Source organism: Sturnira hondurensis, unplaced genomic scaffold (assembly GCF_014824575.4).
Source record: "Sturnira hondurensis isolate 20B ecotype Veracruz unplaced genomic scaffold, ASM1482457v3 Scaffold0004136, whole genome shotgun sequence".
Lineage (NCBI taxonomy): Eukaryota > Metazoa > Chordata > Mammalia > Chiroptera > Phyllostomidae > Sturnira > Sturnira hondurensis.
Genome location: NW_028076767.1, coordinates 31,542,838 through 31,555,991, shown reverse-complemented (window position 1 = coordinate 31,555,991; position 13,154 = coordinate 31,542,838). Strand labels below are relative to the sequence as shown.

Sequence of the window (13,154 nt, the reverse complement as noted above, 5' to 3'; positions counted from 1 at the left end):
CGTATCCATCTGACACACTCTCTCCCTCTCTTGATCTCTCTGTTTCTCCATCTGTCTCTATACCTTCGTCTGTCTGTCTCTCTGACTCTCTTTCAGTGTCTCTCCGTCTTTCTACAACTCTGTCTCTGTCCTCCCCTACCTCTCCTTCTCCCTCTCCTCGCTCTCTCTCTTTTTCTGTGAAACTCTCCTGGAAACGCATCAAAGACTGAAGTGGCCGAATTTCAAGAGACAAACAGCACTACACCCAGAATCCACCCTGCTCCCAGCGCGGCTGCTTCCTCCTCCACATCCCCTGTCACGAAGCCTATTGTGTCGGGCCCAGGGAGTTCGAGTTGAAGGGCCCTGGGGTCCGCGCCTCTGACTGTTCAGAGCTACCTCCCCATTGGCTCCCGAGCAGCCTGTGCTCGGCAAGGGCTGAGCGACAGGGGGAGGCTCTCATCCATAAAAGGGGGGAGAGGCACCAGAACTGCCATTCCAAGGGGCTCACAGCTGCCTCTTTGGTACCTCCTTCCAAGCCAGAGTCCAGGTGGCCCTTGGGGCTCGGAGAGACCACCTGCTACGACCCTCCGACCTGCTCCGACAGAAGCTGTCCAGGGACAAAGAAGAGCACAGGTAACAGCCTGAGGGGCGCCGGAATCTCTCTTGGTTTTGTTTTGCCTGGTCCTCTGGACCTGGAGGTGGTGGGAGCTTGGGCTGGGGGATTTCGGGTTTGGGTCTAATGATCTGGCGGAGTAGTTACAGTCAGAAGGACAGTTTACGAAAGACAGAGCAGTGGGAGACAGGCTGCTGTTCAGAATTTCCCCCTCCCTTCAGCCCCGGCTTGAACAGGTGGGTTGCTCCCTGCCCGGGGGGCCATCCCTCTGTTTTAGCTCTGGGTCTTCCTGGTCCTATAACCCCCCTCCCAGCAGATCCCATGCAGAATGGGATGGTGCCCTGGGTGGGAGAAGCGAGCGTTGTAGCTCATCAGAGTGATTTTAAAGGTCAGTGATTCTCTCTGGACTTGGAGAACAAGGGCTTGGGGACAGTAATGAGATTCGGGCTCTGGCATTTACTGTGAATCATGTATATCAACGCACAACCAAGTTCAGCCTTTTCATTCTTTTTGGACATTGTTTAATTGCTGACAGAGTACTGGCCTGAGTGGCTTCCCTTGACAATTCCACCCAGACATGAAGTTTGGAGCTGTTTTGCTGGGCGGAATCGGGGAAAGAGAGTGACAACATGCCAGGAGAACCAGATGTAGCAGCGTTTTTCCTGTCAATTCCACTTTGAAAGGACTTGTTGCTTTCATGTACATTACAGCCAGGAGAGTCTAAGTTGGGCAGGAAAGACCTCTGATGGGAAAGCCGTTCGCTCCCTGGTGAGGATGTCCACATTCAAAGAAAGTATTTTAGAATGTCAAAGTTTGACTCTAGCCAAAAAAAGCTGGTGAGTTTCAGAAGGAAAAACAGAGCTTGCTGAAGACTCTGAGGTTGAACAGGAATTTCTGAGAGCTGCTACTTTTTCCTGGGTATCTTTCATGCAGAATCTGTACAAATATTCCTTAATTGAGCCTCCAAGCTTCCTGAGGGGAAAGCAAGCTCTTCCCATTATTGGATCTGATTTCAATTCCCCTCCCACGATCGAAGTCTTCATGACCGTCTTTCTTACACGGGTTGGTGAAATAGACGAGGCTTGTCTTTCTACTTTGACAGGCATTCCAGCCAAGATCCAGCGTGAAATGTCTCAGCATGTGGATTCTTTTCTCTTTATCCCGCCACTGCTCTCCCTCTCCCCATTGAACCTGTCAACCCTTTTCTCCTCAGCTTCTCCCTCCACCCCAATCCCACTTCTTTGTGCCTTTTGTTCTATTTTTGCAGGTCATTTATCTCCAGGTTTTGAGATCTGTGTGGGGAGCTGTTGCAGCAGCCTAAGCAGGTGAGTTACGCTGCCTGGGGGAGGTTTGCACTTGCTGAAGGGATCGCAAGTCCACTGCTGTGCCCCAGGTGAGCTAGAGGTGTGGTGGGTGACAGGCAAATCCCGTGATCCACTGGCAACTGGGTTGGGGGGGGGATGTCTCCATGCTTCCAGAGAGACCCGGCACATTTCAGCAGAGTGGGAAGGGGACCCGCTCTGGGGCCATTGAGAGAAATTTGCAGTTTCCTTAAAACACATGGAAAGGCATTAGGTCTTGAGGTAACTCCACATAGCATCTAAATGTGTCTCACCAGACCCAAGACAGTGCTGGGTTCCAATGCTACCACTTGTTTGCTGTGTGACTTGGGGACAGTAGCTTTGCCTTTCTGAACATTAACTTTTTCACCTGTACAATAAGGGTAATAGTGAGATTCACCTCCTGGGGTTAGTGTGAGACTTTCATGGGATGCTGAAATGCGCCTGCCATTGACTAGGTACTCAATAAATGCTAGTACAACTGCTCGGGTTTCACTGTTCCAAGTGGCAGGGTTGGACTCCTCCCCCCTCCCCTCCCCAGTCTGTTCCCCTCCTTGATCATCTCACTCCATCACGGTGTGGGCAGCGTCCAGAAAATAGGATCTGACATCTACTCTGCCTGCCTGTGGGGCAGGCACCGCTCTCCCCTCCCCAGCCCATTCTCCACATACGACGGAAGGCTTCATTCCTCGATTCGATCGATCCCCCCTGACTCCCCCACCCACTGCCAACCCCCTCAGGTCATTCTCACACAATTGTTGTATTTATTAGATGTCTTCCATCAATCTGAGTGGGATCAATAGTTGCTGGTTGGATTTCAACGTGTGTCTGAGAAAGTGTGGCCCGCTAGCCGATTTCTCTCATCATTTTCTCTCATCTCAGCCCATAAATGTTGGTTAATCTTACTGGGTTTGACAAAGGTCTGAAACAATTTCAGTAAGACAGAGCTGGCCATTGGGGTGGGTAGTAAACCTTACTGGTGACACCTGGGTTAGCCCAGGATCAGGTCCAAGAGATTGAGAAGCGTCCCTGGGTCCTTGGAAGTTGGACCTCATTAATCCCTCCCACTCTGGGTCCAGATGACGCCCCTGGCAAGAGGGGGGTGAATGGCCGCAGTCTCCAAGGCATATCCTTGGGCTTGGAGGCTTGTCTCTGCTGGCCAGAGTGGTCAGCAGCAGGTGGCAGGCATACTCATTAGGGGGCAATTTCTCCACCGTCATCTGGCTCCTCGACCTATTACTGAGCAGTCCGATTCCACCTGACAAAGGTTTACGAAGCAGTTGTTGTGTGGTTGGGTCTCTGGTCCACCGGCAGGAGGGGACACCTGGTATTTGCGATTCACATAGTAGGTCAACCTCCTGACTCAAAGGCCGCTTCCTTTCCTTCCTTCTTTCTGTCACTTTGTTCCCTTCTCTCCTCTTTCCTCCGGCTCCTCTTCCTCTTCCTCACCTTCATCTGCTCCCCTTCACCCTCTCTCCATCTCTGTTTCTCATCTTTATTTTCCCTCCACATTGCTTATCATCTCACTCTGATTTTCTAGGTGTCCCTTGTCCCTGTGAGCACGCAAGTCCCATCTCTGCCCTCCCCCCACCCAGTGTCTCCTCACTGCCATCTCTCTCTCGCGGGCCCTCCCCCTTTCCTTTCTCTCCGTCCCTTAATTGCATCAAGTAACAAAGGGTGGGTGTTCCATGTGAATTCTGCTTTTGAAATACATTCTTTGGAAAACGCGGTTAACAACCCGNCTCATCTTTATTTTCCCTCCACATTGCTTATCATCTCACTCTGATTTTCTAGGTGCCCCTTGTCCCTGTGAGCACGCAAGTCCCATCTCTGCCCTCCCCCCACCCAGTGTCTCCTCGCTGCCATCTCTCTCTCGCGGGCCCTCCCCCTTTCCTTTCTCTCCGTCCCTTAATTGCATCAAGTAACAAAGGGTGGGTGTTCCATGTGAATTCTGCTTTTGAAATACATTCTTTGGAAAACGCGGTTAACAACCCGCCGTGACCATCGGCTGCAAGCTGCCTTTCACTCTGGTTTCTGGACAACAAAGAGCCTGAGAGAGTTGGCTGATCCTCGGCCAGAGCCCTCGTCCTGAGGTCCTGTGTTCTGTGTTTTAGTTCTCTCTGGACTAAACGGTGGCTTCGCTCTCCTTTCCTCCTAAATTGATCATCCGTTCTTTGCTAAGGATGCTAAAGGCCGAACAAAAGCACTGGGCTCTATTTTGGGGGGTGTCTCTTCGCTAGCCCACTGGAGACCCACAAAGATGAACTTTATATATATATATTTGAGTGGCATAAAACTCCTGAAATAGTCTTCTCTTCAGGAATAAGATAGTTTGATGGGGAAACTGGATGGACATTTAATGCAGACCTGTGCCTCAGGAGTGGTTTGTGGACTGGAGTCACAGACTGGCTTTAAGCCTACTTCTACAATGTTTTTGCCTGTTGGCCATGACCCAGTCTTTGCACTTTCCTGAGTCTCTGTTACCCCATCTGGAAAATGGGGCTCTGAGTGCCCAGGCTGCCTGATTCTCTTGCCGGCTAAAATGCAGTAATTGAGATAAAGTGCAGAGCAATGAGTTTAGCCCCGGAGCTGAGCCTTAAATAGTGGATGCTATGTAGACCCAGAGAAGTTCAGCTCTGCCAAGCCTGTGCTGGTGACCCTGGGCGCTTTGTCACTTGGTTTTCACTGGTCCCTCTGACCTGGGAGCTGAGATCGTAATTATAGCCCCTGCCCCAGGGCTCCATGGGGGGCCCGGGGCTGGCTGCTGTGATTGGCATGGTTGAAGGGTCACTTGAAGGACGCATCTCCTCAGCTGAGTCACGCCCGGGTGTGGGAGGCTCAGCTCCGTCTGCGTTTCCCTCCTGACTCATGATGTGACCTTAAACAAGTGATTTCATTTTTACCTTTCCCCATTTCCTCTTCTATCAAATAGGGATGCTAATATGCGATAAAGTGCTTGGAGAGATAATTGCGATGTTAAATCAAGCCATTATTATTCCACGCTGGCTTTTTAAATAAAAATGCTTGCTGTTCCTCCGAACCCTCTACATGTGATATAGAAACATCATCAAGAGGAGATGATAGGGCAAGAGCTCTCTTCCCTTTCAAGGAACTCTGGGCCCTGGGTTAAAAAAAAGGCCTACTGTGCGCTGGCCCTATAAACGATGCTGTCTTAGTTGGTCCTTATGGAGACATGGGAGGAAGGTGATACACCATTTACAGATGAGAATCCCGAAGTTTGGCGAGGGGAGTGATTCCCCTCAGATTTCCCCAAGAAAATCAGCTTTAAAACTATTAGAATAATTAGAATAATAAAATGGTTATAAAATTAGTGAGGGTGAGGGTCAACAAACTTTTTCTGTCACAGGCCAGACAGGAAGGATTTTCGGCAGCCTGGACCTCACAGCGTACTCCAACACTGTGTTCCAACACTGTGTTCCAACGCAGAGCTGTGCCCCCGAGCTGCTGGTGGTCATTGCAATACAGCCACAAAGGGAGTGGGGTGTAGAAACGATAGGATGAGAGAGGCTCATTGAAAGGAACTGGGTCATGTGACTAAGGAGACTGGTGAGTCCGAAATTTTCTCTCTCCCTAGGGAGTCCCCCTCCTCCTCCACCAGCCCATGCTTCCCTCGCTGGGCCGTCTTCACAAGGCGCCACGAGGCAGTGGCTAAGGAAACACTTCTGAAACTCGGAAGCGTGGAGGTTCTTCTCTGGGAGGGCTGTTAGGAGGCCCTCCTTCCCCAGGGGCCACGCAAGCCCTCCCGTGGGGTCGGCAGGCCTGCTGCCACCCCTTGAGGTCACTGAGGGGTTTGCGTCCACCTCTGACACCAATGAATGGCCAAGTTCCCTTCTCTTCAGCTCATCCCAAATCAGATATGACAAGCAGTCAGGGCTACCTCTGATGTAGGACTTTGAAGCAGATCCCTGTAGCAAAGGAGAAAATACTCCCCCAAGGATCCGTCTGACATTACTCAGCAACTTGCTTATTTCACAAAAGGATGGAAACAGGATTTCTTAGGAAACTCTCAGGGCCCATGTGTCTCTGTCAGAGTCACCTTCTAACCCAGAGAGATCTGGTCAGGAAGGCCGAGTCTCGCATTTCCAAGCTGAGTGACTTCTTTCTGAGCCTCCGTCTTGCCCACTTTCTACTGGGTACAAAGACATTCACTTCTGGGTTGTTGTGAGGATTAGAATAATGTGTGGAAAGCGGTAACTTGCCTACTATGTGCCAGATACTCTGCATGATCGCTTATCGAACTCCTATGCCAGCCCTCTGAGTTATTATCGGCTGTGCTTTTCAGTAGAGAAAAACGAGGCACAGCAGAGCGAGGCGACTCTCCCCACTGGTGGTGAGTGGCGGGCTGGCCTCTGAATCCATGTTACTAACCACAGGGTGGTCCCGCTTCTGGGTCAGCACGAAATCAGAGGCCGCCCCTCTCCTTTCTCACCAGCTCACCCCTCCCACCCTGAGCAACTCCTCCCAGTGGCAGACATGTTAGCACTCTGGGGATGCAACTCAGATGTCTGTCAGGTGTGAACAGGGACAGACTCACGGGAGGGCCCCCCCCAGTGGTGATGATGCGGCCAGTGCCCCCTGGGTGACTGACTGCCACCAGATTAGAATGCGGGCTTGATGTCTCCAAGGCTTTTGATTTTTTTAAGACAAGTTGGAAATGGAGCCTTTTAAAATGTAAAAATATGCCAATTTTAAAACATTGGCAGCAATTTAAAAAACAATCCCTTTGGGGATTAGAACACCCTCCGTGTACCTGCTGAGTGTCCTACAGGCAGCCGGACCCTGTGCTGGGCCTGGAGGAGGAAGCCAGAGGCCTCGGCCCCACCTGACCCTGCCCGACCCCCAATTTCTGCTCCCTTTTCTTGAGAAAAAAGGTAATTGTGTGGTAGAGCCAACACAGGTGACTGGGAGGTCAGAGGGAACACCTAATCCAGGCAGACTTCCTGAAGGGGGCACCCAAGGCTGAGTTTTAAAGAACAAGTCAGAGTCAGCCAGGTGAGGGGGGGGATGGGAGTGGACGCGTAGGGTAAGAAAGGCATTCCACGTGGAGGGAACCGTGTGTGCAAAGCTAAGAAGACAAGGTGCTTGTTTTGGGATTGCAGGTGGTGTGGTCGGGCTTGGGTCAGTGCTGTGTGTGTTTGCCAGGCGAGGCGGGGAGGCCTTGGACAGAGGACATACACTCGCCGTGCCTGCACTTCCTCCTCTGTGCAAGTGGGGGGACTGTTAGTCCCAGCCTCACGGGGCTGTTGTAAAGCCCTCTCACATTCGGATGCCTCGGGCTGGTGTGCAGTGAGCCCTGGGCAACACCAGCCCCTCTCAGTAGGAAAGCGCATGGGCTGATGCTTCAGGGCAGGCTTCCTCTCGAAGGATGCAAGGCAGGGCGGCAGTCAGACTGGTGGTTCAGAACCGTCTTCTGGCTGCTGTGTGAAGGGTGTCTTGGAGGCACTGCAAGGCAGCCCAGTAAGGCTGCCCAGGAGCTAGGGGGTGGCTGAGAGGGACCCCTGGAGGTTGAGCAGGAAGCTGGGGAAGGGTGGGTTAAAGGGGCTGGGACAATACACCTTGGTTGTGAAAGGGAGCTCTGGAGACAGACTGGGTACAGATCCCAGCTGGGCCACTTACTAGCTTAGAGTCTTGGCAGGGGTCTTACCCCGGTTTTCTCATCTGTAAAGTAGCAGGACAGGAGCACCCACACCCCCGGGTTACCATTAGTGGAGGGGAGTTTATTCCCTGAGAATTATGCAGAACGTCTTGAGTGCTTACCGACCATTAGACCAGGTAGAATTAGTATTATTAAATATAAAGCTAACTGGTGAGAGGAAAGGAGGCTGACACTGTTTTTGCTTGGGACAAAGATATCTCAAACCAGGCCTTCTTCTGCCGCAGCCACACTGTGTGGGGCGCCTGTGGCCAGGAGTGAGAGGGTCGGGTAGGCTTCCTTCCCCAGCTAATTCACTGCTGGTCTTGTGACAGGCCAGCCCAGCTTGGCTGGTATCAGGAAAAACAGGAGCCGCCTGCTCATCTGCACACAGGGGCGCAGCTCGCTTGCCTGGAACCCAGATCCGCTCAGCAGCTGGGAGAGTGAGAGAAACTCCAGAGCAGGAGGGAGGCGTGGGATGGACACAGGTTGCCTCCCTCCATTTTTTTTCTCTGAGCAGACCTTGCCCTGCCAAAGAGAAGCAGCTGGCCCTGAGTTCTCGCCTTTAATTGCTCTGCAGCTTTAGGAGATTTACCAAGCCTCTCTGAACACCAGTTTTTTCATGAAGTGGGGACAGTGACGCTCATCTCTCAGCCTTGGCAGGTGGCTGAGGACAGCATACAAGCCAAAGGCCTGTGCGTAGGGCCCTCTGGGCCTTGCGGAGGGTTTGGCTGTTAGTCACCTGTTGCAGAAATTGTGATCACGAAGGGCTCACATGGAGGGCGTCAAACAGGACGGCCTTGCACCCTGGCTCCCACCTGCTGAGGGATGAGCAATTCATTGCACGGGAAGTGCCGCTTCCCTGGAGAGGAAAGAATGAGATGATGGAGTTAAGGGCTTACCTCAAGGCCTGGAGCACAGTAGGGGCTTCGTACATGGTGAGTGGGACCACTAGCAGCCATGCTTTGATGCTGGAGCCTTCTGTGGGTTCCAAGGAGGGAGACCTGCCCTGGACTGCAGTGTGGGACTCCGGAGCCATGTGGTGGAAGCTTCTAAACCCCTGAACCCAGGAGCAAATGGCAGTTTGCAGGATAGGAGCCCTGGAGGAGGGAAGGACAGCCATCCCTGACAGTGGCATTAGGGGTGTCAGGTTACAAGGGCCGGGCAAGGAGGATCAGGGAGCCCCGCCCTGGGTGGGTGTCTTGGGAACTCCCCATTTCCAGGTGGGAGAACTGCCTTGTGCCCCCATTTGAATGGCCTGGGTCTTGATAGTTGGTTTCCAGGCAGTTAACTATGAAAGGGACAGCTTTTAATAGACTCTTGTGAACATTAATTCATCTGCCTAGTCCTTAGTGGGGGCCTCCTCTGTGTGGTCAGGGCTGTAGGTGCCGGGATACAGCAGACACTGTGACCAATAGCGTCTGTGCCCTTACGGAGCTGACATTTCAGTGGGGAAATGATATCAAACCGCGACGAACATCAAATGATAGGACAGCATGAGATGGTGATGCCAACACAGCAGGGCGACACGAGAGAGACCGGAGCCCATTAAATACAGGGCTCAGCAAACCCCGCCCTGGTGATGGCTCGTTGAATCCATTTGGTTACAAGAAGGAACAATCCCTGGGGAACTCAGGCCAGAGCCTTGCAGACCCAGGCACAGAAAGCTCCAAGGCGCTGAGGGAGGAGCCAGCACAGCATGTGTGAGGAGCACAGAGAGGGTGTCACAGGGACACAGACAGGACGCAGCCGCTGCCTTCACGGAACCTAAGTCTGAAGTCTCACACAGCTAGTTACCACATACTAGAATGTTTTGATGGAAGGGGCCCAAGTTGCTGGGCCGATACAAAAGAGGAGCTTCCTGTATAGCGTAGGGGATCAGGGAGAAGCTGCCTGGATGAGCTGATGTCTAATCAAGGACCTAAATGACAGGTAGCCAAAGAGGAGAGGAAGGATTTCCAGTGGAAGAAACAGGGTGTGCAAAGGCCCAGAGGTGGGGCAGGGCCTGGTAGATTCACTGCAGTACCTCCAAGTAGCTGGAAGTGGCTGGACCCCGGAGCGGAAGTGTTGGGGTGGAGGGGTGGGAGAACGTGGAGCTACCGCCAGGGGGAGCAGAAGTGCTGGGTGGAAAAGGCAAATTCCAGAGGCCTTACACCGCAGAAAGGACTGGCCAGCTGACAGCCCGAGCAGAGGGGGACACGGGCAGGTGGTGGAAGCCTCAGAGAACTCAGGAAAGCAGATGGCCGAGTGTCTTCTGGCTTGGTGGGTAATCAACGTGTGTTTCGAAGGTGACTGACTCAGGCCAAGTCCTGGCTGGTCCACTGCCCCGCTGTGCACACTGCCAGGGGGTGTCCACTATCACTCCCCCTCCCCCTGGAGGCTTAGAAGCCTCCACTTCCCCACCTGCCCAATGGCACAACCTGCCCACAGAGCTGTTGTGCAGATTAAATGGGAATTGTGTAGGAAAGCGCCTAGCACATAGCAGAGGCACTCAATGCGTGTTCACTCCTTTCCTCCACCCTTGGCCTTGGGCATCCCTGTGCCCCTCTGGGCCTCTGTATTGTCATCTGTAGAGTGGGAAGCGGAGTGCTTGCTTTGGGTGCTCCAGTGGGAGTTGACGAGGTGACTGCAGCCTCAACACCTCCCGCACCCCCCGCACCATAGGGCAGGCGGTCTCAGATCTCACTCTCTTCCCTTTCTCCTTCCCCAGCAGGAAGAACCAAGACAGCATGGCGTGGCAGGGGCTGGTGCTGGCTGCTTGCCTCCTTGCGCTCCCCTCCGCCACGGCGGACTGCCTGTCCCGCTGCTCCTTGTGTGCCGTGAAGACCCAGGATGGGCCCAAACCCATCAACCCCCTGGTAGGTTCCAGGCAGGGCTCCTGGGTCCCCAGGAGGGTGGAAGGGACTGCGTGTGTGGAGCCCACAGAGGGGAGAGGGCAGGCCTGGGCAGTGGTGTGCCTGTCTTGCAGACTCGTCCCACCTATGCAGGGCACGTCCTGCTCTGTGGCCAGCCTGGGAGCCAGGGACTGCTGTTTTCTAGCTCTCATTTCCTCTGCACACATCGCCAGCCTGGGCTGACTCAGGTTGGAGACACAGACTCTGGTTTCCAGGGAGCCTGATGCCTGGCAAAAAGAACTATCATTCATGAGGTGTGCTGACTTTGGGAGTCAGCAGCCTTAGGGTAATTTTTCAGGGCTTCTTACCACCAGGCTGATGGGCACCTCCAAATCTGGTCAGTTCCATAGGAGGAGCTCTTTCCACCACCCCTCAATGCCAGGGTCTGGTTAGTAGATCCAGGCCTGGACCCCTGTCCTGGGTCGTAGCATCCCCTGGCCCAACCTGATAGGCTCTGCTTTGAGTCACTCTCCCCCACGTTCCTGTCCCGTGACAGCAGATGGTCTGGAGCAGAACTGCCAAGGGTATGGTGGACAGAATGCAGCCTTGGTTCTGCTATTTCCTAGCTCCATGACCGTGGATGCTTCTTTCTGAGTCTTAGTTTCCTCATCTGCAAAATGGAGGTGATTCCATGAAACGCTGATGCAAAGTATTACATTCACAATCCTGCCACTCTTTGCTGAGGTGAGCGCAGCTTGCCCGGTGCTGTCCACACACGATCCCAGGAGAGAACAGGGGTTAAGCAGGAGGACTCATGACGTTAGATGGCCTGGGTCCAAGTGCCAGAGTTGCGCAGTGCTGTCACAGTCATCATTGTCACCATCATCACGTTTGAATTCTCCCAACATTCCTGTGCACTACAGCGTTGTCCCCTAGATTTGACAAGCGTCCCTTTGTGGGCTCTCTCCACCGCTCCGCATTGCTTCCGTCCTGCTCTGTGACATGTCTGCATCCTCCTCCACACCTAGGAAGCGTTGGGGGAACCAGCCCCTCCCTCTGCAGTCGGGAGTGGAAGACACCGGTGAGCTCAGCGGAGCACTATGGGAAGGCCTGGCTCCCAGATTTGACATTGACACTGTGCCCCAGGGAAAGCTGTTTCATCTTCCCACATCTGTTTCCTCATCTTCCACTTGGGCACAAAGTCACCTACCTTTATGCACCAGCATTCGAGTGGGTAGCCTGGGGCTTAGGGATTACGGTTTATTTTTATTTTCTCAGACATTGGCTGGGGCAGGGGGTATGTGTGCTTTGACAACTTGATGGCAGTGACATTACGACTGTGGTCCTTTGCAGATTTGCTCCCTGGAATGCCAGGCTGCGCTGCTGCCCACCGAAGAGTGGGAGAGGTGCCAGGGCCTTCTGTCCTTCTTCAACCCCTTCCCTCTTGGGCTTGGTGGCGAGGAAGACATGGAGAGCAAGGCGGCTTTGGAAGAGGCCTATGGTGAGCTGGCCAAGCTGAGGGGGCCCTACCTGGAAGAGCTGGAGAAAAACAGATTCCTTCTCAGCCCTCCCACAGAGGAGGATGCTCTGAGCAGGAGCCTGGCAGACAAGCTCAGGGGTCTCTCTGGCATGTTGGAGGAGGGGTCGGAGTCGGAGCTGACGGGGGACACTCAGCTGAATGACGGCACCTTGGAAGCTGGCGCACTTCGGTCTGATGAGGAGGACCCCAAGGAGCAGGTCAAACGCTATGGGGGCTTCTTACGCAAATACCCCAAGAGGAGCTCTGAGGTGGCTGGGGAGGGGGTGGGGGAGGGGGATAGGGTGGGCCACGAGGACCTGTACAAACGCTACGGGGGCTTCCTGCGGCGCATCCGTCCCAAGCTCAAGTGGGACAACCAGAAGCGCTATGGAGGTTTTCTCCGGCGCCAGTTCAAGGTGGTAACTCGGTCTCAGGAGGACCCCAGTGCCTATTCCAGAGACCTTTTTGATGCTTAAACACCTGTCCGCCGTGCAGGTGAGTCAGGAGCCCCCCCCCCCCAGATTGCAGTGCACTCGTACTTCCTCCTTCTGTTCCNGCCCCCCCCCCCCCAGATTGCAGTGCACTCGTACTTCCTCCTTCTGTTCCCCACCCCCACGCTCACGGCGCACCCTGCCCAGCCTGCCTCTCTTCCGCCCGGAGCGCAGTGTTTGTCGGGGTCAGTGAGCCGGGGGAACGGAGGAGTGGGCTTAGTGCTTGGCTCGGACCCTAGACCTGTAAAGCCACTGCTCTTCATATCAATGCCTCCACCCCATTCACGTGACTCCCCAGTTCTAGAAATCCATGCTGACTTCTTTACACCTGTTGTTTCCGCGCTTTGCTGGTCACATGCTCCCCTGAGAAGAAATACAAGTATAACTCCCATGCAGATATAGTCATTTAAATAGTATACATGTATCATAAAACATAGAAAAGGTAGAAATGTGAAATAAGAGAAATAAACAATAGACATCCTACTATTTCACTCCCAAGCCTCTAAGGATCCCCTGTGCACCCCACTTTGAAGACTGCTTTAGGTGAAACGCCCAAACCCGGCCTTCGATTGGAGCAGGAGTTTCTGCACTAGAATAAGTTTGGTCTTCTAGTAGATTAAATGTTGGTGTGCTTTGAGTTTCCGTGGTTTAGAAACACTTCTCCAAGAGCCGAGTTTCTGGACCTCAGCCCGTGTTGGGATCCTGGACAGCACCCACGCCTCACG

At 53.5% G+C, this 13,154-nt stretch overlaps 1 protein-coding gene across 2 annotated transcripts; it reads left to right on the top strand.

Annotated features, from left to right (window-relative positions):
• Positions 1 to 309: 309 nt before the first annotated feature.
• PDYN (prodynorphin) lies at positions 310 to 12,485 on the top strand. 2 transcript variants are annotated; one of them, XM_037044299.1, is made up of 4 exons: positions 310 to 612; positions 1,860 to 1,917; positions 10,299 to 10,443; positions 11,773 to 12,485. In XM_037044299.1, exons 3-4 carry the CDS (start codon positions 10,315 to 10,317, stop codon positions 12,412 to 12,414), a joined length of 771 nt encoding a protein of 256 aa, XP_036900194.1. In that variant the 5' UTR covers positions 310 to 612; positions 1,860 to 1,917; positions 10,299 to 10,314; the 3' UTR covers positions 12,415 to 12,485. The 2 variants fall into 2 exon arrangements, with proteins under 2 accessions (XP_036900194.1, XP_036900193.1); XM_037044298.1 differs by having other exon boundaries at positions 312 to 612; positions 10,296 to 10,443.
• Positions 12,486 to 13,154: the final 669 nt, after the last annotated feature.

Excerpts from the sequence above, each read along its gene's own strand:
- PDYN (XM_037044299.1), top strand. The coding sequence starts at position 10,315 with ATGGCGTGGCAGGGGCTGGTGCTGGCTGCTTGCCTCCTTGCGCTCCCC. Across the intron at positions 10,444-11,772 it reads CCAAACCCATCAACCCCCTG|ATTTGCTCCCTGGAATGCCA; the intron begins GTAGGTTCCAGG and ends GGTCCTTTGCAG.